The 25,814-nt window shown below is 41.7% G+C and overlaps 1 protein-coding gene across 9 annotated transcripts in view; it reads right to left on the reverse strand.

Annotated features, from left to right (window-relative positions):
* Nucleotides 1-25,814, reverse strand: part of ATP9B (ATPase phospholipid transporting 9B (putative)) — a 293,323-nt gene that overhangs the window by 130,929 nt on the left and 136,580 nt on the right. For all 9 annotated transcript variants that reach the window (XM_008013727.3, XM_008013730.3, XM_008013726.3 and 6 more), the window contains one exon: nucleotides 24,424-24,500. In XM_008013727.3, the coding sequence (XP_008011918.2) occupies nucleotides 24,424-24,500 (77 nt within the window). The remainder of the gene's footprint in view (nucleotides 1-24,423; nucleotides 24,501-25,814) is intronic.

The raw sequence follows: 25,814 nt of genomic DNA on the forward strand, positions 1-25,814 counted from the left end.
AAAGGGCCAAGATGTGCCCCCACTGTGGGTGGACACTGACCCGCGCACAGACCTCGCACACAGGGGAAGGGGCAGATTTTCGACAGTCACTTCTGGGTCAACTGGAAATCCACATGGGGGAAAAACAGAAACTGGGTCAGTACTTCTTCTTATACACAAAAACCAATTCTAGATGTTTAGAAATGTAACAAAAAGGAAACAATAAAACTTCAGAAGACAGTATGAGAGAGTATCTCCGTGACCTACGGTGGAGAAAGAGTTCTTAAACCAAAAAAAAAAAAAAAAAAAAGTTGATAAACAATGTTACAACTGAGAACTGCTACTCATCAAAACACCAGGAAGAAAGCAAGAAGGCAAGCAACAGAGTGGAAGAAAACAACTCGGATATACAAAGAGCTCCTACAAAACAGCAAGAAAAAGACTAACAATTCAATGGGAAAATGAGCTATGAGCTAAGACTTTTATAGGAAATTCCCAAACCAAGATACCCAGACAGCCATGCCAATAAACACAAGAATAAACCTCATAACTCATCCGAAAAATGAAAACTAAAAACCCAATGAGATATCACTACATCCCCACTAGAATGCTAAAATTAAAATAACGTAAGATAGACAATACAAGTGTGGATAAGATTATAGGGAAACTTGAGTTCTCTTGCTTGGCTGGGAAGAGTAAAAACCAGTACAATTATTATGTGAAATGAATACAGACACGCTATACGACCCAGGAATGCCACTCCCTAGGCACACACCTTACAGAAGGCACGCAGATTGCACCAAGAGATCTGTCTACACTATTTAGAGCAGAGGAATTCCTAACAGCAAAAAGCCCAAAGAACCCAGAGATCAATGATGTAGAAATCGGTGGCTGCATACAATTATGGCTTCCTGATACAACAGAAGATATAAAAATGTGCTGTGACACACAACAACGGGAAACTTCACACATGCCTATGACTACACAAAAGGAGCCCAACACAAATGAATACATATGGTTTAATTCCATTTTTGTAAACTTTAAGAACAGACCAAAATAACTGGCCCGTTAGGTAAGAGGATGGTGGTCACCTTGGTGAGAAAGGGACACTCCTGGGAAGGTGGGAGAATTCTGCTTCTTGACAAGTGTGACACACCATGAGTGGGTGCTCATTTTATGCTATTTGAGCAGTGCAAGTTTTAAAACGTGTGCACTTTTGTTCATCGCTGTTGTCAATAATTTAAAAAACAAAAACCAAAAAAAGTGTCACAGAAAACAAGTATTATAATTGTTATTATGCAAAATTCAAACACTGACCAAAAGCTTCACAGCTGAACGGGAGTCTAGTTTATATTGCTCTATGGCTTAAGATAAAAAGTGTTAGTAATATGATATGTGGAGGAAGGTTATTTTACAGGAGAATTAAATTGGAGTAAAACTGGACTTAGTGTCTTATAAGCTGCAAAATAAAGAGCATTTCGGAAACTTCAGAAAATGAGAGACTGATGAAGTTATATACAATAAGGCCAGGCACAGTGGCTCACACCTGTAATCCATCCTAGCACTCTGGGAAGCTGAGGCGGGCGGATCATCTGAGGTTAGGAGTTCGAGACTAGCCCGACCAATATGGTGAAACCCCATCTCTACTAAAAATACAAAAATTAGCTAGGCATGGTCGCGGGCACCTGTAGTCCCAGCTACTTGGGAGGCTGAGACAGGAGAATTGCTTGAACCCAGGAGGTGGAGGTTGCAGTGAGCCGAGACTGCACCACTGAACTCCAGCCTAGGTGACAGAGCGAGACTCCATCTCAAAAAATAAATACATAATATACAATATAAGCTTATAATACAAACATTTTAATAAAAGCTGAACCAAGGAAATCTTATACATAAAGCTGAACATGACAATAAACCAAATACCATCCATTGATTATATTCCTAAGCTGCACAAACCCACGGTTGAAACTGCAGCCACAGCAGCATGCCCACAGCAAGCACACCCACAGCAGCCACCCACAGCAAGCACGCCCACAGCAAGCACGCCCGCAGCAAGCACGTCCACAGCAGCCACCCACAGCAGCCACCCACAGCAGCCACCCACAGCAGCCGCCCACAGCAGCCGCCCACAGCAGCACGCCCACAGCAGCCGCCCACAGCAAGCACGCCCACAGCAGCCGCCCACAGCAGCCGCCCACAGCAAGCCCGCCCACAGCAGCACGCCCACAGCAGCCACCCACAGCAGCACGCCCACAGCAGCACGCCCACAGCAGCCGCCCACAGCAGCCGCCCACAGCAGCACGCCCACAGCAGCCGCCCACAGCAAGCACGCCCACAGCAGCCGCCCACAGCAGCCGCCCACAGCAAGCACGCCCACAGCAGCCGCCCACAGCAGCACGCCCACAGCAGCCGCCCACAGCAGCCGCCCACAGCAGCACGCCCACAGCAGCCGCCCACAGCAAGCACGCCCACAGCAGCCGCCCACAGCAGCCGCCCACAGCAGCACGCCCACAGCAGCCGCCCACAGCAAGCACACCCACAGCAGCCGCCCACAGCAGCCGCCCACAGCAAGCACACCCACAGCAGCCGCCCACAGCAGCCGCCCACAGCAGCACGCCCACAGCAGCCGCCCACAGCAGCACGCCCACAGCAGCCGCCCACAGCAGCCGCCCACAGCAGCACCCCACAGCAGCATGCCCACAGCAGCCGCCCACAGCAAGCACACCCACAGCAGCCGCCCACAGCAGCCGCCCACAGCAGCACACCCACAGCAAGCACACCCACAGCAAGCACGCCCACAGCAGCCGCCCACAGCAAGCACGCCCACAGTGGCGGAGCCAGCCGTGGACCTCCCTGCAGAACACGCAGGAAGAAGTCCCGAGGAGCAGAGGCAGCAATCTACCTTCAACACGGCAGATGGATGAATACAAAGAAAAGGTGTGGCGGCACCTGCACAGGTGTAAATGTGTGTGCAGAACCACACACTGACACACACCTCACTGCTCAAGGAACTTAGAATGGGAAAAAGGTCAAGGGCGAGAAGACTTTCACATTCTAAATTTCTAAATTTGAATGTGTTAAATTCAGAAATTATTCCTTTCATGAAGTTAAAACACCCATGTTACCTTTAATTTGTAGATTCTGAAGGCCTCTAGCTTCGTCTAAATAAACCATCCTCTGTATTCCCCCAGTCTAATCGGAACCTTCCCTACTCCCTCCCTCCCACTCTTCCTCTAATCCTGTTCCAAGACTGATTATATCCACTCCTGTTTTCACCAGCACTTACCTGTAGTTGGCCCTTGAACAACAAGGGTTTGAACTGCCAGAGCACGGAGGCAGCAAGACCAACCCCTCTTCCTCCTCAGCCTACTCAATTTGAAGACGATGAGGATAAAGACCTTTATGATGACCACGTCCACTGAATGAAGTGTGAATATATCTTTCCCTCTTATGATTTTCGTAATAGCATTCTTTTCTGTAGCTTATTGTAAGAATACAGTATCTATTTTACATACAAAATATGGGTGAACTGACGGTCTGTGCTACTGGTACGGCTTGCAGTCAACAGTAGGTGAGTAGTTAAATTTGGGGAGAGTCAAAACTTATGCGTGGATTTCTGACTGCACAGGGGTCAGCACTTCTAATCCCTGTGCTGCTCATGGGTCACTGTATTTTCTTGTACCCTCTTCCTCCTGCTCATCAACAGCTGTGGCGACACACCTAAGCCCCTGTCCTGGGGGTGGCCTCATGCACGGGGTCTGGATAATTCACTGTGACAGGAAGTGTCTTGCACGTGCCTTTCCCAGGCCAATGCTTTTATTTTCTCTGGCTCTTTGCCTTCAGTGTTGTTGTAGTTTGAATATTGTACGCCAGGGTGTACGTTTTATGGCATTTAACCAGCTTGGTGTCCTCTGAGCTTCGTGGATTTGTGGTCTAGTGTCTTGGAAAGATCTCAGACCTATTATTTCAAATATTTCTTCTGCTGTATTCTTTCTTCTTCTCCAGGTATCCCCATTACACATATTCGTATCTTTTTTCTTTTTTCTTGAGACAACACCTCTGTTGCCCAGGTGGAGTGCAGTGGCGTGATCTTGGCTCACTGAAACCTCTGCCTTCCAGGTTCAAGTGATTCTCCTGCTTCAGCCTCCAGAGTAGCTGGAATTACAGGTGTGCGCCACCTCGCCTGGCTAATTTTTGCATTTTTAGTAGAGATGGGGTTTCACCATGCTGCCCAGGCTGGTCTTGATCTCATGGGCTCAAGCAATCTGCCCGCCTTGAACTCCCAAAGTGGTGAGATTATAGGCGTGAGCCACAATGCCCGGCCACATATTTGTATCTTCTGAAACTGTCCCACAGTTCTGGATGTTTTGTTCTTTTTATTTTTCCACTTTGACTCTTCTTACTTCTTAGTTTGGGAACTTTTCACTGGCCTGTCTTCAGGCTCACTGATTCACTCCTTGGCCACGTCTGTCTACAAATAAGCCCTTCAAGGACACTCTTCATTTCTGTTACAGTCGTTTCGGTTTCTCGCAATGCCTTCTGATTCTTTGGGTTTCCATCTCTGATTACAGTATCTCTCTGTCTTCCCGAGTTGTCTACTTCTTCTATTCCAACCCTTAACATGTGTATCACAGTTCTTTTAGATTTCCTAGCTGGTAATTCCAAAATCTGCGTCATACCTGAGTCTGGCTATGATGCTTGCTTTGTTTCTTCAGACTGTTTATTTCCCACCTTTTAGCGTATCTTGGAATGTCTGTTGAAAGCTGGACATGATGTATGAGATAATAGGAGCTGAAGTAAACAAGCCTTTAGTGTGGGGCTTTGTGTTCATCTCGCCAGGAGCCAGCCTGTGTTCAGTATCTGCTGTAGCTGTAGGTGGTAGGGGCTGCCAATTCCTCTCAGGTCCTTGGTTTTGCCTGTGCCCTTGACTTGGGCTTTCCTCAGAGATTCTGCACCTTGCTACTCTTTCACCGAGAACTCATGTTCATCACACTGAGCCCTGCTGGTGTGCGGGAAAGGTGTGGCGAAGGAGGAGTATGCTACAATGTTAAGAGTAAATCTCAGTTTTTTTAAAATACTTTTTCAAATGCTTTTATTCTTTGGTTTTGCATTTCATACCAGAAAGCTAGCTTTCCCTGATATATGGTTACATAAGGGTAGTAATCAGTGATCAGTACACATAAAAATTATTTTAAAATTTAGCTCATTATATCCAAATTGTGCTTTCCTACACTGACATTGGCCTATGCTTAGTGCAGCTTTGGGATCATTTAGACCTAGATTCAAATCTCAGCTTTGTCACTTATTGGCCATATATAAGTTGTTCAAACTTCCTAAGCCTCAGTTTCATTTCTTTGTTTTTTCAAAATGGAGTGATAATATCTATCTTATGAAATTGTTGATTAAGGATTAAGTGAGCGAACACAAAAGTGCCTAGCAGTGAGAAATTTTTCTTTTATTCCCAAAAGTTAACAAATTAAACAGTGCACTAAAAAACTGACAATTGGGTTTTTGTTTTAGCACATATGAAGAACTAGTAACAGAAAAAAGATCAGTTTGCTCTCTTAAGTTCCATCCTATTCCATTTGCACATAAAAGAATGGAAACAGCCCACCCATTTCTTTGGCTTGACATGTGGCTCTTTTATTTATATTTTTTGCATGTTGTTGGCACTGAATAGTTTTCATACATGGGTTATTAGGTAGTCAAATCTTTTTTGTAAGTATACAATTTTAAACTATTTTATTTGTGCTTAACTTACTTCCATTTATTCTTGCACTAGTAACTAAATTTATAAAATATTTAATGAAAAGGCAATAATGATACTTTGTCATCAGAAAGATGCAGGTTTGAATCCCAATACTGCATGTGATCTTGGGCTAGCTGCATAATCTCTAAGCCTAAATTTCCTCAGCAATTAAATGATGATAATAATTATTTAGCATGGTACATGGAACAAAAACACTAAAAAAAAAAATGTATGTCATCATCATCATTAAGTGACAATAATATATTTAACCCTACATGGATTATATATGGGTTAACCTTATATGGGTTAAACCTGTAACCCATAAAGGTTACTCTTGGTGATTTCTAATTCTTTTATTATTATTATACTTTAAGTTCTATGGCACATGTGCACAACGTGCAGGTTTGTTACATATGTATACATGTGCCACGTTGGTGTGCTGCACCCATCAACTCGTCATTTACATTAGGTATGTCTCCTAATGCTATTATCTCCTAATGCTCCCCGCCCCCCCCCCCCCCACAATAGGCCCCGGTGTGTGATGTTCCCCTTCCCGAGTCCAAGTGATCTCATTGTTCAGTTCCCACCTATGAGTGAGAACATGCAGTGTTTGGTTTTCTGTTCTTGCGATAGTTTGCTGAGAATGATGGTTTCCAGCTGCATCCATGTTCCTACAAAGGACACGAACTCATCCTTTTTTATGGCTGCATAGTATTCCATGGTGTATATGTGCCACATTTTCTTAATCCTGTCTGTCACTGATGGACATTTGGGTTGATTCCAAGTCTTTGCTATTGTGAATAGTGCCGCAATAAACATACGTGTGCATGTGTCTTTATAGCAGCATGATTTATAATCCTTTGGGTATATACCCAGTAATGGGATGGCTGGGTCATATGGTACATCTAGTTCTAGATCCTTGAGGAATTGCCACACTGTTTTCCACAATCGTTGAACCAGTTTACAGTCCCACCAACAGTGTAAAAGTGTTTCTATTTCTCCACATCCTCTCCAGCACCTGTTGTTTCCTGACTTTTTAATGATTGCCATTCTAACTGGTGTGAGATGGTATCTCATTGTGGTTTTGATTTGCATTTCTCTGATGGTGAGTGATGATGAGCATTTTTTCATGTGTCTGTTGGCTGTATGAATGTCTTCTTTTGAGAATTGTCTGTTCATATCCTTTGCCCACTTTTTGATGGGGTTGTTTGTTTTTTTCTTGTAAATTTGACTGAGTTCTTTGTAGGTTCTGGATATTATCCCTTTGTCAGATAAGTAGGTTGCAAAAATTTTCTCCCATTCTGTAGGTTGCCTGTTCACTCTGATGGTAGTTTCTTTTGCTGTGCAGAAGCTCTTTAGTTTAATTAGATCCTACTTGTCAATTTTGGCTTTTGCTGCCGTTGCTTTTGGTGTTTTAGACATGAAGTCCTTGCCCATGCCTATGTCCTGAATGGTATTACCTAGGTTTTCTTCTAGGGTTTTTATGGTTTTAGGTCTAACATTTAAGTCTCTAATCCATCTTGAATTAATTTTCGTATAAGGAGTAAGGAAAGGATCCAGTTTCAGCTTTCTACTTATGACTGGCCAATTTTCCCAGCACCATTTATTAAATAGGGAATCCTTTCCCCATTTCTTGTTTTTGTCAGGTTTGTCAAAGATCAGAATCTGTTTTTTAATGGGTCTGTGCCCCTGCACTCTACCCTTCACAAGTGTTTCTTGGCTCCCCCCACGATATCCCACACCATTAGCTGAGACAGGAAAAATAGAAGGCGTTGGAGTGAAAGAATTCCTTCCCCCAGGTGGGACAGACCTGGTAAGGTCTTCTCCCCTGAGCAACGACCCTCTTTACAGGGGACACACTACTCGTTCTTCCAGACCCAGGACGGGAGCTTTCTGGGAGCTTCCCTTTGAACTGGTAAGATTCCTGCAGGTAAAATTTAAAAAAAAAATAATTTATTTTTTACCAAAGTGTCCCCCCGAAGCCCCAAAAATGCAGCCCCCAAGTGTCTCCCTGCGACACTAGACGACATCCACTCTTCACCACCCAGCTGCTTTGCATTCCAGTCTGCACTCCTCTTAGGGAAACATAAACTTCTGATACTCTCTGGCGTGGGGGGAGTGGGGAGTGCGGGGGCTGCCTCAAGCCCTCTAAGCCTGCAGATACCATGCAGCAACCTAGGTCTGTGGCTCACCTCTCCAGCTGCCCATCTCCCAGAGTCACCTTGTTTCTACACCTCACTCGGGCATCCTGTGAAGAGAGGCAAGAGCCCCACACCCACATCAACCTTTCTTGCTTCTCCAATTCCTCTTCCTCTCTTTCCCAACACAGGCTATGATGGGAAGTCTACAAAGAGGAGTTAGGACTGTGCTCGCTCTTTCTTTCCTACTGTTTAGACTTTAAGCTCTATCTTGATTCCTTTAAGATGTGGCCTCATGAATCTAAACAGTACACTTTCAAACCAAAATGCTCACTTGTGGTCAGGAGCAGTGGCTCACGCCTGTAATCCCAGGACTTTGCGGGGTCAAGGTAGGCTGATCGCTTGAGGTCAGGAGTTTGAGACCAGCCTGGCCAACATGGCAAAACCCCATCTCTGATAAAAATACAAAAATTTAGCCTGGTTTGGTGGCACACGCCTGTAGTCCCAGCTACTAGGGAAGCTGAGACAGGAGAATCGCTTGAACCCGGGAGGCGGAGGTTGCAGCGAACTGAGATCACGCCACTGCACTCCGGCCCAGGTGACAGAGTGAGACTCTATCTCAGGAAAAAAAAAAAAAAGAAAGACTCACTTTAAAAATATTTCAATAGGTTTCTGGGGAATAGGTGGTGTTTGGTTACATAAGTAAGTTCTTTAATGGTGCTGTCTGAGATTTCGGTGCACCCATCACCAGAGTAGTGTACACTGTATCCAATGTGTAGTCTTTTATCCTTCACCTCCCTCCCACCCTTTCTCCCAAGTCCCCAAAGTACACTGTATCATTCTTATGCCTTTGCATATTCATAGCTTAGTTCCCACTTATGGGTGAGAACATATGATGTTTTCTTTTCTATTCTTGAGTTACTTCACTTAGAATAATGGTCTCCAATTCCATCCAGGTTGTTGCAAATGCCATTATTTTGCTCCTTTTTATGGCTGAGCAGTATTCCATGGTGGGGGTGTGTGTGTGTGTGTGTGTGTGTATATTTGCTTTATCCACTCGTTGACTGATGGGCATTTGAGATGGTTTCATATTTCTGCAATTGTGAATTGTGCTGCTATAAACATGTGTGTAAGTGTCTTTTTTGTACAATGACTTCTTTTCCTCTGGGTAGATACCCAGTAGTGGTATTGCTGGATCAAATGGTAGATCTACTTTTAGTTCTTTAAGGAATCTCCACACTGTTTTCCATAGTGGCTGTACTAGTTTCCATTCCCACCAGCAGTGTAGAAGTGCTCCCTGTTCGCCACGTCCACGCCAGTATCTGCTGGTTTTTGATGACGGCCATTCTTGCAGGAGTAAGATGGTACTGCCCTGTGGCTTTGATGTGCATTTCCCTGATCATTCTCGATGCTGAGCATTGTTTCATACATTCACTGGCCATCTGTGGATCTTCTTTTGAGAACTGCCCATTCATGTCCTTAGCCCACTTTTTCATGGGATTGTTTGGTTTTTTTCTTGATGACTTGTGTTCCTTGTAGATTCTGAATATTAGTCCTTTGTCAGATGTATAGGTTGTGAAGATTTTCTCCCACTCTGTGGGCTGTCTGTTTACTCTGCTGATTATTTTTTTGCTGTGCAGAAGCTTTTTAGTTTATGTCACATCTGTTTATCTTTGTCTTTGTTGCATTTGCTTTTGGGTTCTTGGTCATGAAGTCTTTGCCTTAGTAAGCCAATGTCTAGAAGGTATCTTCCAATGTTACTTTCTAGAATTTTTATGGCTTCAGGTCTTAGATTTAAGTCTTCAATCCATCTTGAGTTGATTTTTGTATAAAGTGAGAGATGAGGCTTCTACATGTGGCTTGCCAATTATCCCAGCACCATTTGTTAAATAGGGTGTCCTCTACCCACTTTATGTTTTTGTTTGCTTTGTCGGATATCAGTTGACTGTAAGTATTTGGCTTTATTTCTGGGTTCTCTATTCTGTTCCATTGGTCTATATGCCTGTTTTTATCCAGTACCATGCAATTTGTTCTTTTTGCTTAGTCTTGCTTTGGCTATGCGAGCTCTTTTTTGGTTCCGTATGAATTTTAGGATTTTTTCCAGTTCTGTGAAGAATAATGGTGGTATTTTGATGAGAATTGCACTGAATTTGTAGATTACTTTTGGCAGTATGGTCATCTTCATAATATTGATTCTACCCATCCATGAGCATGGGATGTGTTTCTATTTGTTTGTGTCATCTATGATTTCTTTCAGCAGTATTTTGTAGTTTTCCTTGTACAGGTCTCTCACCTCCTTGGTTAAGTACATTCCTAAGTATTACTCTTTTTTTTTTTTTTTTTTTTTTTTTGCAGCTTTTATAAAAGGGGTTGAGTTTGTGATTTGATTCTCAGCTTGGTCACTGTTTGGTGTATAGCAGGGCTACTGATTTGTACATTAATTTTGTATCCTGAAACTTTGCTGAATTCATTTACTAGTTCTAGGAGCTTTTTGGATGAGTCTTCAGGGTTTTCTAGTCATACGATCATGTCATCAGCAAACAGTGACAGTTTGACTTCCTCTTTACCAATCTGGATGTGCTTTATTTCCTTCTCTTGTCTGATTGCTGTGGTTAGGACTTCCAGCCAAGGAAACCTCCACTTTATTATAGAAAACTAATACTGTGATATTAATAGTAACTTTTTAAATATTCTTTGAACTACTTACATCATTTTAAGTGGGAAAATAATTAAACTACACTTTATTCAGTCTTAGCACTTACACAAAGATCTTTCCTGATATATCTATAAATTTCATTTTATAAAAAGTAGATTCAGATATTGAGTTCCTTTTTTCCTTTAATGCACTAAACTCAATTTTAAGACAAAAACAGGACATGTAGTTACAACCTAGCATGTCAAACATCCTTAAAATGATTCAAAGTGTATATTAAATGAAATTATGCAAATACAAGTAACACAGATACTTTAAAATGTCCAAGAATTCATTTAATTTTGTTTCAGCTTATTGGCATCCATAAATTATCTTTAAAATTGTTATGATTTTTTTTATCCAGAAAGCTAAGGTTTAAGAATGTAATTTGAAAGAGAAATGATTACTGATTAAAGAATGCAAGGAAACTTGCCAATCTGGTTTTCTTCTTGCATCTAGGAACATGCAGCAGTAACCTGACATGTCTGTGAAGACGACAGTGCGCCCGCACCGCCGGTAACACACCCATCTGCCTCTCTCCAAAGGACGGGGAAACAAACGCCTCATCTGAAACTGAAATGAAGCCTGAGAAGCAGTCATTTTTCTTTATATTGTTTGGAATTAAAAACATATTAAATTGATCCATTATGAAAATTCTGCTCTCTATACTGTGTGTTTCAGACCATGTCTGTGTGTCTTAAGGCTATGAAACAATTTTTGTAATTGTAATAACAAAACAAATTATTGACTTTAACTTAAGAAAACTGTTGCCTGAATGACTGAATATTCAACCAAAACAGATCCCTCCCTCAATTGTATCATACACAAGCTGCTCATTTCCACAGGTTAATGAACCTTACGTGGTACTGTTATATTTGGTTTGCTTTCTATTTCCGATTTTACATGTTTATTTTGTAGGAGTAGGAGAGTGCCCATGGTGCAGTTTTAGTAATTACATAATTCTATGTAACATGCTAGTGTGAGTTATCGACAGTACTGTACTGAAAAAAACGTTATATTTCACATCACCACCAACAATAATATTAAGAGAAATCTGGTTATACAACTTAGAAGTCGTAAGTGTGAATTGTAGCCGAGCTACTTTTTTTTTTTTTTTTTTTGAGACAGGGTCTTGTACCGTCACCCAGGCTGGAGTGTAGTGGCACGATCTCAGCTCACTACAACCTCAACCTCCGGTTGAAGATCAAATGACCCTCCCACCTCAGCCTCCCAGGTAGTTTGTACCACAGGTGTGCCCTACCACGCCCACCTAATTTTTTTTATTTTTAGTAGAGACAGGGTTTCGCCATGTTGCCCACGCTGGTCTCAAATTCCTGGCCTCAACTGATCTGCCTGCCTCGACTTCCCTAAGTGCTGAGATTACAGGCGAACCATGCCCGGCCAGCTTCTTTAATCCGTTCATTAACTTTGAGGTTACTTAATTTAGAAAATTAATTTTTAAAAGCCAAAAATAGTATATCTGATACCAGAACAGCAAGTCACACCTTAAATCATTATTTATTATTTACTATGTGCAAAATATAGGCAAAGAGACAGAAGACAAATGTATCTATGACTTCCCACTTCTGATTATAATCTCTTTAAAGACTGTGTTTATTTCTAATCCCCAACCAATGACAGATGCAACAGGCAATCACCTTAAACAGGGATGATTTTGTTTACTGAATAACAGATTTAGAAAGGAAGGTAGTGCATCCTTCAGCGATTTTTTCCCTTGGCTTCACAGTAATGGGAGTTTGGTACAGCGGAAGTTGAGGAGATGGAAGTCCATGTAAAGAACGTTGTGTCAGCCCCTGTATTTATCCAGTATTTTCTGTGGAAAGATAAAGGTTCTCTCACAGTGAATTCTGTCTGTTCTATGGGCACAGGAGTCTGGTACAGCAGATGTGCAAAAAATTCTGCTCATCAAGCAAAATTTATCACTAGAGGAGAATTTGAGATATTCTGATGATAATTTCTCTTAAATCAATTGAAGCCAAATACTATTCTGTACTCATCTAAAAGGCTATTTTTTGGGCTAATGATTTAAGTGGCTCTAATATGTCCTGCATTGATTCAATGATGAATTCATGTGTTCAGTTAATCAGATTTATCAAATGCCTAATGTTTTTGTCTTATCACATTATGAGCTCTGGCTAATGTATACAAAGTGAACAAATATGAGATTTTAACCCTCAAGAAAGGAAACCATTTTTAAAAACGAGAGAATAGGCGCTTCAACGTGTTGCTGTCTTGCTTTCTCAACACAGTGCACACACATGCCTGGGCAGAGCAGTTAACACTTCCTGAGAAGGCACAGAGCCAGGTACTGGGCTGGAGCCCATGTGCAGTGAGGAAGGAGAACAGTCAGGGAGTCTGGGGTGAGATGCTGAGGGAGGGTCACTGGCTGGTAAGGCAAGGGATTGCTCAAATCAGTAAATACAGTCAGTGTCATAATAAACCGGTTTCTTACTGTCAGGGAAGGAATTACAACGTGGAAACAAAAAAATAGAAGAAACCCCTGGATTCATCATCCATCCACCCATCCACTTATATACTTGTCTACCCACCTACCCACTCACTCACTCACTCACCCACCCACCCATCCATCCGATTCACCCACTCACCCACCCAGCCATAACTATTCACCCACCTGCCCACCCATCCATTCCGTCATCAATCCATCCACTCATCCATGCATTAACACACACACACGGCCTGACTGTTCACTGCCAGGACTTGGAAACAGCATATCGCAGTACACATGAGCAAGCCCAGCTCCCAGAACCTGACTTCTAAACAGCACTTTTTGCTAAAAGGAACCCAGAGCCAAGCCCAGGGCTGGAGCAAAGAAAGTACAAGATGAGTCTGGAACATCTGTCTGTGGAAGTAGGAATAAAAAATACTAAAAAATGATGGGTTCATGATAATATGACAGAGAAGCCAGCTTAAAGGGCTTGCAAATGCCAGAAAGGGGACAATGTAAAGGTGAATCAAGGATAGTAACAGGTTATAACCCACTGAAAAAAGAGAAAACTACAAGTCACAATATGACAATGCAAGAAGTGCCTAGTATACGGTGCCTGACACAGAGCGGGCGTCCGGTCAGTGCCTGGTATCCAGGGCCCGACGCAGAGCGGGCGTCCGGTCAGTGCCTGGTATACGGTGCCTGACACAGAGCGGGCGTCCGGTCAGTGCCTGGTATACAGGGCCCGACGCAGAGCGGGCGTCCGGTCAGTGCCTGGTATACGGTGCCTGACACAGAGCGGGCGTCCGGTCAGTGCCTGGTATACGGTGCCCGACACAGAGCGGGTGTTCAATGTGCACTCCTTTCATAGCTTTCTACAGTCTCTACACTACCAGAGCATTTATCCTGTAGAGCACTGCAAAGTTTCCATTTTTATTAAAGATAGGTCCACCTCCCCCACACAAACTGTGCATTATTTTCATGCGAGTCCTCTTTAAATCCTCTTCTGGCTTCTTGTGTAGGCTGTCCCCCATCTACTGTGGGTGAGCAGCATGGGACAGAAGAAGGGGTAAGGCCCAGCTCCTGCCTCCAGGGCAGGTGAAGTCTCATGGAAGAGGAGGCACGTAAGCAAACCGTTATCATGGCTTGACTCGTGTTCACCATTGTTCAAAGCATGGACCCTGTGCAGGGCACCAGAATACCAAGGTAAACAGAGTCCTCAAAGTCAAGAAGCCAACATTTCAGTGGAAGAGGCGACATCTACCTGCACATTTTGTTACATCTCTCCTAAGAGCTGAGACAGAACGGCAGGGTGCGCTGTGGTGGCCACGGATGGGGGACAAGTCTTTGTGGCCAAGCACCAAGAGTGCAGAAGACAGCAGTCAGAAAAAAGCATGAAGAGTAAAGCAACCGTGGAACACAATGAAGATGCTGGGGCTCGCCACAGAGCAATGGAAATCTTTTGAACAGTTTTAGCCAAAGAACGAAGCATATCAAACCTACATTTCATAAACATGACTCAGGCTGTGACGTGCAAAACACGATGGAGGGAGAAGGGGGAGAGGGCGGCAGAGCGGCCGCCGTCGCTATCTGGGTGAGAAATGACAGGAGCTTGAACTCTGCACTATGGACTCTGAATGAGGCTGCCAGAAAGGAGGGAAGCTGAAGGGCTTGAGAAGCCCTTGCAGAATTCATGCTGCCATAGGAGGAGGCAGTGATGACAATGGAGGGGCAGAGGACAGAAAGATGCCCTAGGAATAAAGAGTCACTCAGACACTGAAGACAGTGGCCGCCCTACGACTGTGGGACCGAACGGTCACTCAGACACTGAAGGCAGAGAATTTAGCTGTACTGCTTAGAAATGATGAGATACTGTCAAATATAGTTCTTATTTAATATGCAACAAATAATCAGAACTTTATGTAAAGCTAAGTCTTTCCTGTGATACAAATCAATTACTTCAAATAATAAAAATGCTTGTGTTTTTTATTTGGAGCACCTGTTTTCTAATTAAATTAATATTTAAAAGGAATTTAGGGACAAAATCTAAGTTTTCTAGTTTAGATATCTGCTGTACATTCTGATAGAGCTTATATCCCAGATGCTATCAGTAGGACTGTTTTTTCAACACTTAGCATTTTGTTTCTTTACTGCTTTCCTGAAATTATAAGTTTATGTTCACACTACAGATGAAGAACTACAACTTCTAATTGTGAGCAGCTGTCATATCTAAGTGTGCCGGCTACGCAAGTGAAGGCTGTGCTAATGTACCCCGAAGAGCCACCCTGGGTCTAGTCTAGAAGCTATGGAATTAGGTCATGGTGGATTAGTTAATCTTTTCCTGATGAGGAACTGAAACACTATGATTCGTGAATATTAACAACAGTTATCCCAAAAAAAAAAAAAAAAAACCATTCCAAGAGTCTTTTTATCTCTGTTGATTTACTGCAATACTACTAATATATTCTACAACATGTAGCTCTTTGGTGAAGCACATGGGCACATTTTAAAATAAGTATTTAAACTCTAAAATATTTTATTACAAGAAGGCAACTGTTAGAAAAATTAAGGGATTCCATGATTGTATGCAACTACAAGATAAAATTATTTTATTGTAATACTTTAATAAAAATCAATGTAACTTTTAAAATATTAATAAATTATCCTTTTTAAAACAAGAAAGCTAGTCTCCAAAACTGCTTTGATATTTAAAGTGGCAAAGTACACCACAGCTGACTCTATTTTGTTCTATGACCTCAAAATGTCTCGACAAGTATCCAGATAACAAGCACCAGCTCTGATTCACATAACGGCTCATGTCACCTCTCTCTCTGCCAGTGAGACATCTGAAAGCATCTTTTTATCAGAAACACAAGTCAATATACCCAAGGGATTACAATAACTGCTTGAAGCAATTTCTATTATCATTTCATCCTTGATGTTCTTGCTCTGAGTAACTGATTATTATGAATGGCATGAAAATGGCAACCTGTCACAATTGATTTTTCCTTAACCTCCACAAGAATTTTTCTCCCTTAAATGTAATCAAGTCTCATCTCATTAAATATGTCTGAGGCTAGCTTTTATAAACGAGTCCATTACTCAAGTTGTAGTCCTTGTAATTTGAACTTTCACCAAATACTACTATAATAGTAATTGCTTAGTAATAAAAATTTTTGTTTAGTCTTAAAATTTTCAAACTTTGAGTAGACTCCATCTTCTTTTTAATCTCTCTGTCATAAGCACTAGGATGCGGGAAAATATTCTAATCCTCACCTTTAAGAATTCCTTTTAATCTCAGAATTTTCCTCTATCTATCAAAACGGAAGGATTTATTCTTACCTTCAAGTCTGGATAAAACATGCTGCATTTTTCAAAAGTCCACGGAGGGGAACCAGGAAGTTGTGTCCTCAGGTCCCATTCCAGGGGATGGGATCAATACAGGCAGCTGTGCTGCTGCCCTTGCCTACATGGGGCCACCCTCTACACACCACTTCACCTAGATTGTGGTGACAACCAGGCGTCACAGAAATAAGAAAGGGAGTTCAGGCAGCAGCCAAAGTGTCTTTTTTTTTTTCTTTTTTTTTTTGAGATGGAGTCTTACTCTGTCACCCAGGCTAGAGTGCAGTGGTGTGGTCTCAGCTCACTGCAACCTCCACTTACTGGGTTCAAGCAGCTCTCCTGCCTCAGCTTGCCAAGTAACTGGGATTACAGGCGCCTGCCACCACGCCCGGCTAATTCTTTGTATTTTTAGTAGAGACGGGGTTTCACCATGTTGGGCAGGCTGGTGGTCTCTGCCTGCCTAAAAAAATAAAAGATAAAGACTAAGAGATAAATACAAATTATTTTTTGGAAGAAGTGCATATTTAGGATAAAGCAGCACAGTACCCGTAACTACAGGACAGGCAAGCGGGAAACATCTGTTGAACTCAGGGGTTAGGGATTTGAGTGATGTTTTTCTCCTTAGCTTTCTGTACATTTAAAATTTTTCATAATACGTTTTTCTTTTCTTTTCTTCTTCTTTTTTTTTTTTTTTAAAGCAGCTTTTTTAAAGAACAGAATGACCAAAATAAAGGCCAAAAAAAAAAAAAAGCCCAAAGAAATCTGGGGCTGTTAGATGAGAAGAATGACAAGTTTAAAAAAAAGTAAAAAAAAAACACCTTTATATAAAACTGGTTAAATACCTAACGTCCATCAACTTAACTGGGAGGATAGGTGGAGTTTTGTTTGTTTCTTTGTTCTGAGACAGGGTCTGGCTCTGTAACCCAGGCTGCAGTGCAGTGGTATTATCTCAGCTCACTGCAACCTCCACCTCCTATGCTAAGGTGATCCTCCCACCTCAGTCTCCTGGGTAGCTGGGATTACAGGCACACGTCACCATGCCTGCCTAATTTTTGTATTTTTTGTAGAGAGGGGGTTTTGCCATGTTGCCCAGGCTGGCCTCGAACTCCTGGGCTCAAGTGATCTGCCTGCCTTGGGCTCCAAAGTGCTGGGATTACAGGCACGAGCCACTGCGCCCAGCCTGATAGTTTTGAAAGTATGACACACACTATTCCTCAAGGAATCTGCAGCTGAGATGGGGCAAGTCCTTATCAGCTGAATCTGTGGAAGCAGATGGCTGCAGGAGGCTGGCGCTCTTCCAGACGGAGCTGAGAACGCTCCTTCATGTCCTGCAGAAGAACATGAAGCCTCTGCTGGGGCTGGGATGACTCGAGGGGAGTTGGTGGTAGAGGTGGTGAGGGCCCATCAGAGGCTTAAGACCAACAGGGAGCGGCAGGGCTGTCTGTGTTGCTACCTCTGCCGATGCACTGGGACTTGCACATGGTAACAACAGGTACCAAGGACTCAAGGCCTGGTCTCAGCCACGCAGTCTTATGGGCTTTACACCCTCTGCTAGAGTGAGGGAACAGCAACACACTGGAAAATGTCTACTTGCTTAACCATTCTATGTAGCAGGGATTATGTGGATGATTTTTAAGGCAATTATATCCCAGGAACTTCCTAGTCTAGGCCACACCTACAGTGGAAGGCAACAGGAGAAGACGCTGCAGGTGCTGAGGCAAAAGCACCACAAGAGGCCCAAAGGCCGAAGAGAGTGAGTCAGAGGCAGCAGGGCCCAGCAAGAGGGCATGACATCCCAGAGCTCCCGCTGAAAAGAAAAGAAAAGAAAAGAAAGAAAAGAAAAGAAAAGAAAAGAAAAGAAAAGAAAAGAAAAGAAAAGAAAAGAAAAGAAAAGAAAAGAAAAGAAAAAAGAAAAGAAAAGGGCACTCTCTTCTTTCTTACTGCTCTATCATGGAATAAAGAAGATTAAATAATAAATGTGGTATTCATTAAATTGAATTTATATAAAAGATCTACAAGTAACAGTATGAGACTTGTCTCCCTAGAAGATCAATTACTGGATAAACCTAGAAAATGTGAAATAATGCTCAATTTGCCTTGACATACAATCTACAATAGTGGCTAGATTTTTTTTTAATTAATTAATTTTTTTTTTAATGAGACAGGGTCTCATTCTGTTGCCCAGGCTGGAGTGCAGTGGTGCAATCATGGCTCAGTGCAGCCTCAAACTCCTGGGTTCAGGCGATCCACCCACCTCAGCCTCCAGAGTAGCTGGTACTACAGGCACATGCTACCACACCCAGGTAATCTTTGTATTTTTTGGTAGAGACAAGTTTTGCCATGTTGCCCAGGCTGGTCTCGAACTCCTGGGCTCAAGCAATCTGGCCGCCTCAGCCTCCCTAAATGTTAGGACTACAGACATGAACCACTGCACCTGGCAGAAAATATCTGTAAGAAGGAAACAAAGCTCTCCAAAGTATTATACAAAAGCTTATAATTTTAGATAATCCAGTGTCTGTAAGAGCCTCCGAACCTCAACAACTCATTTTCATCACTGTACTCCAAATCTTACCACCAACAACTACTCTGCTTCCAAAACTCCTTGTCCATAAGGAGCCCTCTCACCTGCCATCCACCATCACGACTAGCTGTCCCTGCCTTCTCTGCCGACACATCCACCTGCAAACCTCTGGACCAGCCCAGCAGCCTATCTCTGCTTCTGCACTGGGGCTCCTGAACATCAGACCCAGAACAGCCATACCCTGGTTACTGGCACCATTTTAAATTCCAGATTCCCAACAACAGCTGGGTCCTGCACATTGCCAACAAGGTATAGCCTAAATTGTTAGGCTCTTGTCCTTCTTGATCCCTTCAAGAACTGTCTCAAAGTCTTACCATGTTGCATCAATTTCACTACCTAAAGTGTTGTTACGATTAACTTCTTTCTTATATCAGACTTTACTGAAGCATTTTTTAACCTTAGGAACGTAAAGCAATTTTGTGAATTGTCAGGGTCCTGCTATACACACTGTAATGAAGATAGGAAATAAATATAAAGAGAGAAAAAAGGAGGGAAGAAGAGGGAGAAGAAAGAGAAGAGGGGAGGGAGACAGAAAGAGTGACACATTGATTGACTGTAAATATTTTCTACAAATGAAAGAAGTAATGCCATAGTTCCTGTGGTGGCCATATAATACCATATGATTTTCTTTTCAGTAATCTTATCTTCTTATGTTTAAATTACTACTGGATGCCCACTAAACTTATTCTTCCATAGAATTAATATTTTTATTTATAAGACCCTCTATTCTTTGACTAAAAACATTAATAGTTTTGTGATAAGGATTTTTCTCACCAGGAAAAAAAACAAAACAAAATCAACACAATCTTTTCCCTTACAGTATAATCAGTCCACTTCTCATCACCACAGGCGCCAGCATGGTTTGGGCTGCCTGCTCAATATGCTCAGAATTTCCTCTCCCTCGCCCTGGACCTGGCTCCCTCAACAGAGCACTCTCTCCTTCCCCTGAACTCTTGGAAGAGTTCTCCAGCTGTGACTGCACCTGAGTTCCACCCTAATAAAGGTACTGTCAGTTTTAATTTTACCAAGATTTCCTCGTTGCTAAAATTACTAACCTCTTTTTCACTTTTCACTCCAAATGACCTTCTCTGTCCCCAGCACACTGTTGACTACTAGCCACTCCCTAAAATGCTTTCCTCATTCATTATTCTTTTCCTGGTTTCTCTTCCTCTGCTTATCCCTTAAATATTGGTATTCTTCTGGGTTCTGTAAGGTTCCTCTTTTTTGTACATTGAGTAAAAGCCCTGGGAAATCTTGTTCGTGGCGTTGCTGCTCACAAAGTATTTCCAATTCTCCCTCCTTCTGCACATGAGCTAGAAGTGCAATTCCCTGACTCCTTGAACTTGGCCATGGCCATTTAATTGTTCTGGCCAATGAAATGTGACCCATATTGTTCACTGGCAAAGCCTTAAGAATCAGTCAGTATGTAATTGGCCACATCAGTATTTTCTTATCCCAGTGGTCATGGAAATGTGTTTCCAAGATGGGCCCTGAGGGACCATGACCAGCAGGAGCTGCCAGCCTGCGCCGGACCCGGAACACAAGGAACACATGACAAGAAGCAGGAGCTGCCAGCCTGCGCCGGACCCAGAACACAAGGAACACATGACAAGAAGCAGGAGCTGCCAGCCTGCGCCGGACCCGGAACACGGGGAACACATGACAAGAAGCAGGAGCTGCCAGCCTGCGCCGGACCCGGAACACAAGGAACACATGACAAGAAGCAGGAGCTGCCAGCCTGCGCCGGACCCGGAACACAAGGAACACAATGCTGGGGGAGCCACTGTGGAGTGTGAGGCACTTTATTACCACAGCAGGACTCAGCCCATCCTGACTGATAACCCCACTACTCATTCAAAAATATGTATTTCCAGCTCAATTCCTCTGCTGACAATGAACTCCAATGTATCAATGTCCCAATATGGCTTCCACTCAGAGAGCTGTCAGAATTGAGTGTTAGAAACATTTTTGCTACCTGAAGAAATCAACCAAAGCTCAGGTAAATGATGAGATGAGATTTCCCCCGTACATGTTTACCGTTTAGTTTGCACCAGCCTTCTCTGAAGCCCAAAAGTTTGCTTGTTTACTAAGCAAAAGAAAAACACCACAACGTCATCTTCAGAAAATAATGTACCAGCAATAAATAATAAATAATAATTTCCACCTTCCCGTCTCTGTTCAGAGACCAATGTCACAATCCTTTTCCACTCAACATGTATCAACACCGAGGCTTTCCCTGGATAAATTACATGTTACCTTTCGCCCAGTGTAGCTTGCTCAAAACCTTGTCCTGAATTTTATTCTTGTAAAACTCGCATTTAACCCTCAGAACTATTTAAGTCTATATGTCATTTCCCTGTTACGTTATGCCTTAATTGGATGTTTAAACACCAAGTCTAAGGAAGATCTCCTCAGGAGCTTCACTATCAGCAGTGCTTGTCTTGAGACACGTCACGGTTCCATGCCTTGTGATCTCCCCGGCTCTACAATCGGGAACACTCTTCTCCCCGGGAGTTGTCGTGTGGATTCAAGACATAATGCATGTAAAGTTTTAGGAAAGTGCCCACCAGGTGGTCAATGCTCGCCAAGCCAGAGCTAGAACTGCTATCATGAATCCCTAACTGAGCATGTATTAAGCAACAGGAAGATACCAGTCACTGAAAGAACACTTTTACATCAGGTTGAAAAGCTAACATCGTCAGCAGCAAGAAGTAAATCCAATTCTGTAAAAGTCAAAAGACGTCCTTTCAATTATGATGTATATTCTGCCAACACTAAGCAAATTTAGAAGCCTATTTTTTAAGAAAGGAGAAGAGGAAGAGAGGAACAGGGAAAAGAAAAGAAGAGGGAGAGAAGGAATGCACACACAGTGGAAACTGGAAGAATTTCTAGGCCATGTGGTAGCTTGATGGTACAGAACCTAGTGGCTTGCACAAACTCGTTACAAAACAACCATTTCTTGACTGGCAATCGGGGTTGGGTTGAAAAATGATGCCCTGAAAACCATTCATTTTATAGAAAAATAAAAATTTAGGTAACATTTACTGAGAATCTGTCAACGTGGCAAGTTCCTTCCTAAGAGCAACGTGTAGATGAGCATGACCTTGTTCCCAGCAACCCCGCGAGTCCAACCCCACTTCAGAGAGGGGAGGGTGAAGAGGCTGAGTGACACACGAGTGTGCACCAAGACCTGGACGCAGACCCAGCAGCGAGGCTCCAGGGCTGCATTCCAAACCGTGCTTGCAAAACTAACAGGCCGCTCTAACTCAGAACCAAGACCCTGAGTAAAGAGCTTGACGGGCCAAAAATAACAGGTGTATAAGATGAGAAGAAATAATAAAGTGGAGACTGAATTGAGGAAAAAATGACAGAAAATAAGTTGAACTGAAGAAAAAGGTGGGCTAAAAAAGGAGTCACAGTAAAAGGCACTGTAGCTTTAAAGATTTTAAATTCATATTTAAAATTAAATTTACCCTCAAATATCATAAATGCAAAAGTAAAAAGATTTAGGAAAAAAAATCCTAGAACTGTACATACATTAGAATATTCTAGTTTTGTGGTTAGGTGCGGTGGCTCACGCCTGTAATCCCAGCACTTTGGCAGGCTGAGGCAGGCAGATCACTTGAGGTCAGGAGTTTGAGACCAGCCTAGCCACCATGGTGAAACCCCATCTCTACTAAAAATATGAAAATTAGCCAGGTGGGCTGGTGCTCATCTGTAACCCCAGCTACTCGCAAGGCTGAGGCAGGAGAATCGCTTGAACCCAGGAGTTGGAGGCCTGCAGTGAGCCAAGATCACACCACTGCACTCCAGCCTGGGCGACAGAGTGAGACTCTATCTCAAAAAAAAAAAGATGTTCTAGTTTTGCTCACATGAAAGAAATAACATAGCACTTACCAGAAAACACGTATAAATACATATGTGATTCTAACTCTATATATGATTACTTTAAGAATTTATTTTTAAATAATTTTAATACTATTGTAGAACTACTGACTTGAATATATTTGAAATGCAAATTAAACTGCAATGCAAGTCTAAAGAGAGAACTTTCCCCATTACCACAATTAGAATTTATACTCAGTAGTAACGCAGCATTTTTCTTTGACTTTAGCAAACATGTTACACACAGATATCTGGAGTTCTGTCAGGTACAGGAGATGCACACTGGATTTCCCGAGTGCACAGCTAAGGGCATTCTCAAGGCAAGCCCCAGTGAAAAAGCAAACAATCGACACAGAAGGCCTCACTCTACTTACTGCCGCAAATGGCCTGGGGCTTTATACGGTTGGTGGTATGTTACTAATTTTCGAAGAGTTAACCATTTTTAAAATAACATTCACCTGAGAAAATGGAATACATCTTGCCCAAACTTTTTGAGACAGAGTCTCACTCTGTTGCCCAGGCTGAAGTGCAATGGTACGATCTTGGCTCACTGCAACCGCCACCTCCAGAGTCTGAGCCATCCTCCTGCTTCAGCCTCCTGAGCAGTGGGGACTAGAGGTGCCCGTCACCATGCTGGGCTAATTTTTGTATTTCTGGTAGAGACACGGTTTCACCATGTTGGCCAAGCTGGTCTCAAACTTCTGGCCTCAAGTGATTCACCTGTCCCAGCCTCCCAAAGTGCTGTGATTAGAGGCATGAGCCACTGCACTTGGCCTATCTTTTCAAAGAATTATTTGATTTCCACTGCGTTGTAATAAGACTTCCAGCAAAAGACAGCAAAAGATAACCTTCACTATTAATTATCCACAGAGTGAGGCATAAATCCATGTGAGGATTTTTTGTTTCATCTAAATGCACACAAATTACATTTTAAATAAAAATGAGTAAAATCAATACTTAGGAAGAGCTTCTCATTAACTGTACATTAGCACATACTGTGAATTCATCTCATATACGGTATCATGATGATAGCAACTACTGAGGAGTCAGACTTTTTGTTAATGATTTTACACACATGTTGGATGCATAAATAACAATTTCAGAAATATAATCAATTCAGGATATAATCAAGCAGTCTTTAAAACTAATCTTTGGCTTTCAATATGCTTCTTCTGACATGCAAATAAATAAAACTAGCTTAATACTATAACATCAAATTAAATACTATAAAAACATTAATACAGATTCCTTTATTTTAAAATGAACTATCAACATAAAAGAGTGCAAACTGTGAAATAAATAGACTGAAGATAAGAAATTAGCCACAATTAACTGTCAAATTACGGGCAAATTATATATCTAACCATGAAAATTTAAGACACATATAAAACTGATTAGCCAAGCAACAATACTTTTGGAAATTCGCCAGTATGAGAATGTTGTTATATAAATACAGAGAATTCATATGGTAAATCACCAACATTTTCGAAAGTCTACTTTAAGCCAAAAGAATGCGCTTTCAGAACTATGCAGACTTTCTTGCTGAAAGGAAAAACAAGTTTGTTAAAGCAGTTGCTCCTCAATCTAGCCTACCTTATTTTTTGGATTGGATGTGTTCATTACACTTCGAGTCTCTTTTCCAGTATAAATGACAACACCTATTACAGTACCTGCAAAAACATGAAAGTGGTCCTTATAGAAATACTTTACAGACGAGTAAAAGATAACACTTTCTAATTCATTGTTTTGATGGAAAGCATTATCACACTATTTGATTTTATATAAATTTATCCAACAGTGTATTTAATTTGGCTAATTCAAGAAAATCTAATCTCAGCTTTAAAAATGGCCTTTGAAAATGTCAAACGATTTGTTAAGCAATACAAATGTACCTACATAGAACATTGGGAAATGTACTGACATTCTTTTCACTGACAATAGAGACTATGCCAATGGCCTTTCACTGCTGTCTACTGAAACGGTGGTTCCATCACTGAAGGTCAATAGAGGCTATATTCTTAACTGATCAAACTTGTTCTTTGACCTTCAAATAAAGATGGTACCAGTTGAGCCAGTTTCTTTTAATGTATTTCCACGTAAAGATCAAAGTATTACTAAATATCAGTGACAGTCTTTGCTAATATTTCAAAACGTATACAATTAAAATAGAAATATTATAAAAAACAGTATTTGACTTTGCATTTATAGAAGCTATTACTCTCTTTTATACATGTCAAAAAGATAACAATTATTTTTAAATTCAAGAGAAAAGAATTTTAAAAAACCCTTGGTATGACCGATAGATTGCAAAGGCTAAAGGGCACTTAGCTCTAGAATGTCAGTATTAAAAATCATGGAAGTCTCTTTCTGCAACTACAGCTATATATTATTTATGTTCCTAATTTTCATCCTTAATTTTTTGTAAATTTTGAAGGTGAGAAACACAATTAAGGTAAGAAAATACATACACATAATGTGCAATTACCATTACAGAATTAACTATAATAATTACACAAAAACTCTTTGATGTCACATTAATTTAACATGTAAAATGTAGAGTGTCATACAACAGGCTCTTTGAAGTAAAGATGATTGATACGAACTCTCGGCTTTTTGTGAACCTTGATATTTAACATATTGTACATATTACATAGCTTACACCTTCCTCTCTAGAAAATCTAGGAACGTGGAAGATATGAAGTATTCCCCAGCAGGGATATGTGCAGGGATTATCTATATTTCTTTTTTAATTGAGTGCCACTGAGAAAGTGTGAGGCTTCAGTTTGTAAAGTTCATGAAAGGCAAGGCCAGCTCACACCTGGAATACATGTTCCCCGATGCACAGATGCCATCTTTATTATTATCATCCACACAAACTTCTGAGATTAGATGACTGTACTTACTCTGCAGGGAAATATTAAATACATAATAACACAATACTAGAAAAAGCTTTCAAAAAGAGATCATAGAATTACTTTACATCA

The sequence above is a fragment of the Chlorocebus sabaeus genome, chromosome 18, assembly GCF_047675955.1.
Source record: "Chlorocebus sabaeus isolate Y175 chromosome 18, mChlSab1.0.hap1, whole genome shotgun sequence".
NCBI lineage: Eukaryota > Metazoa > Chordata > Mammalia > Primates > Cercopithecidae > Chlorocebus > Chlorocebus sabaeus.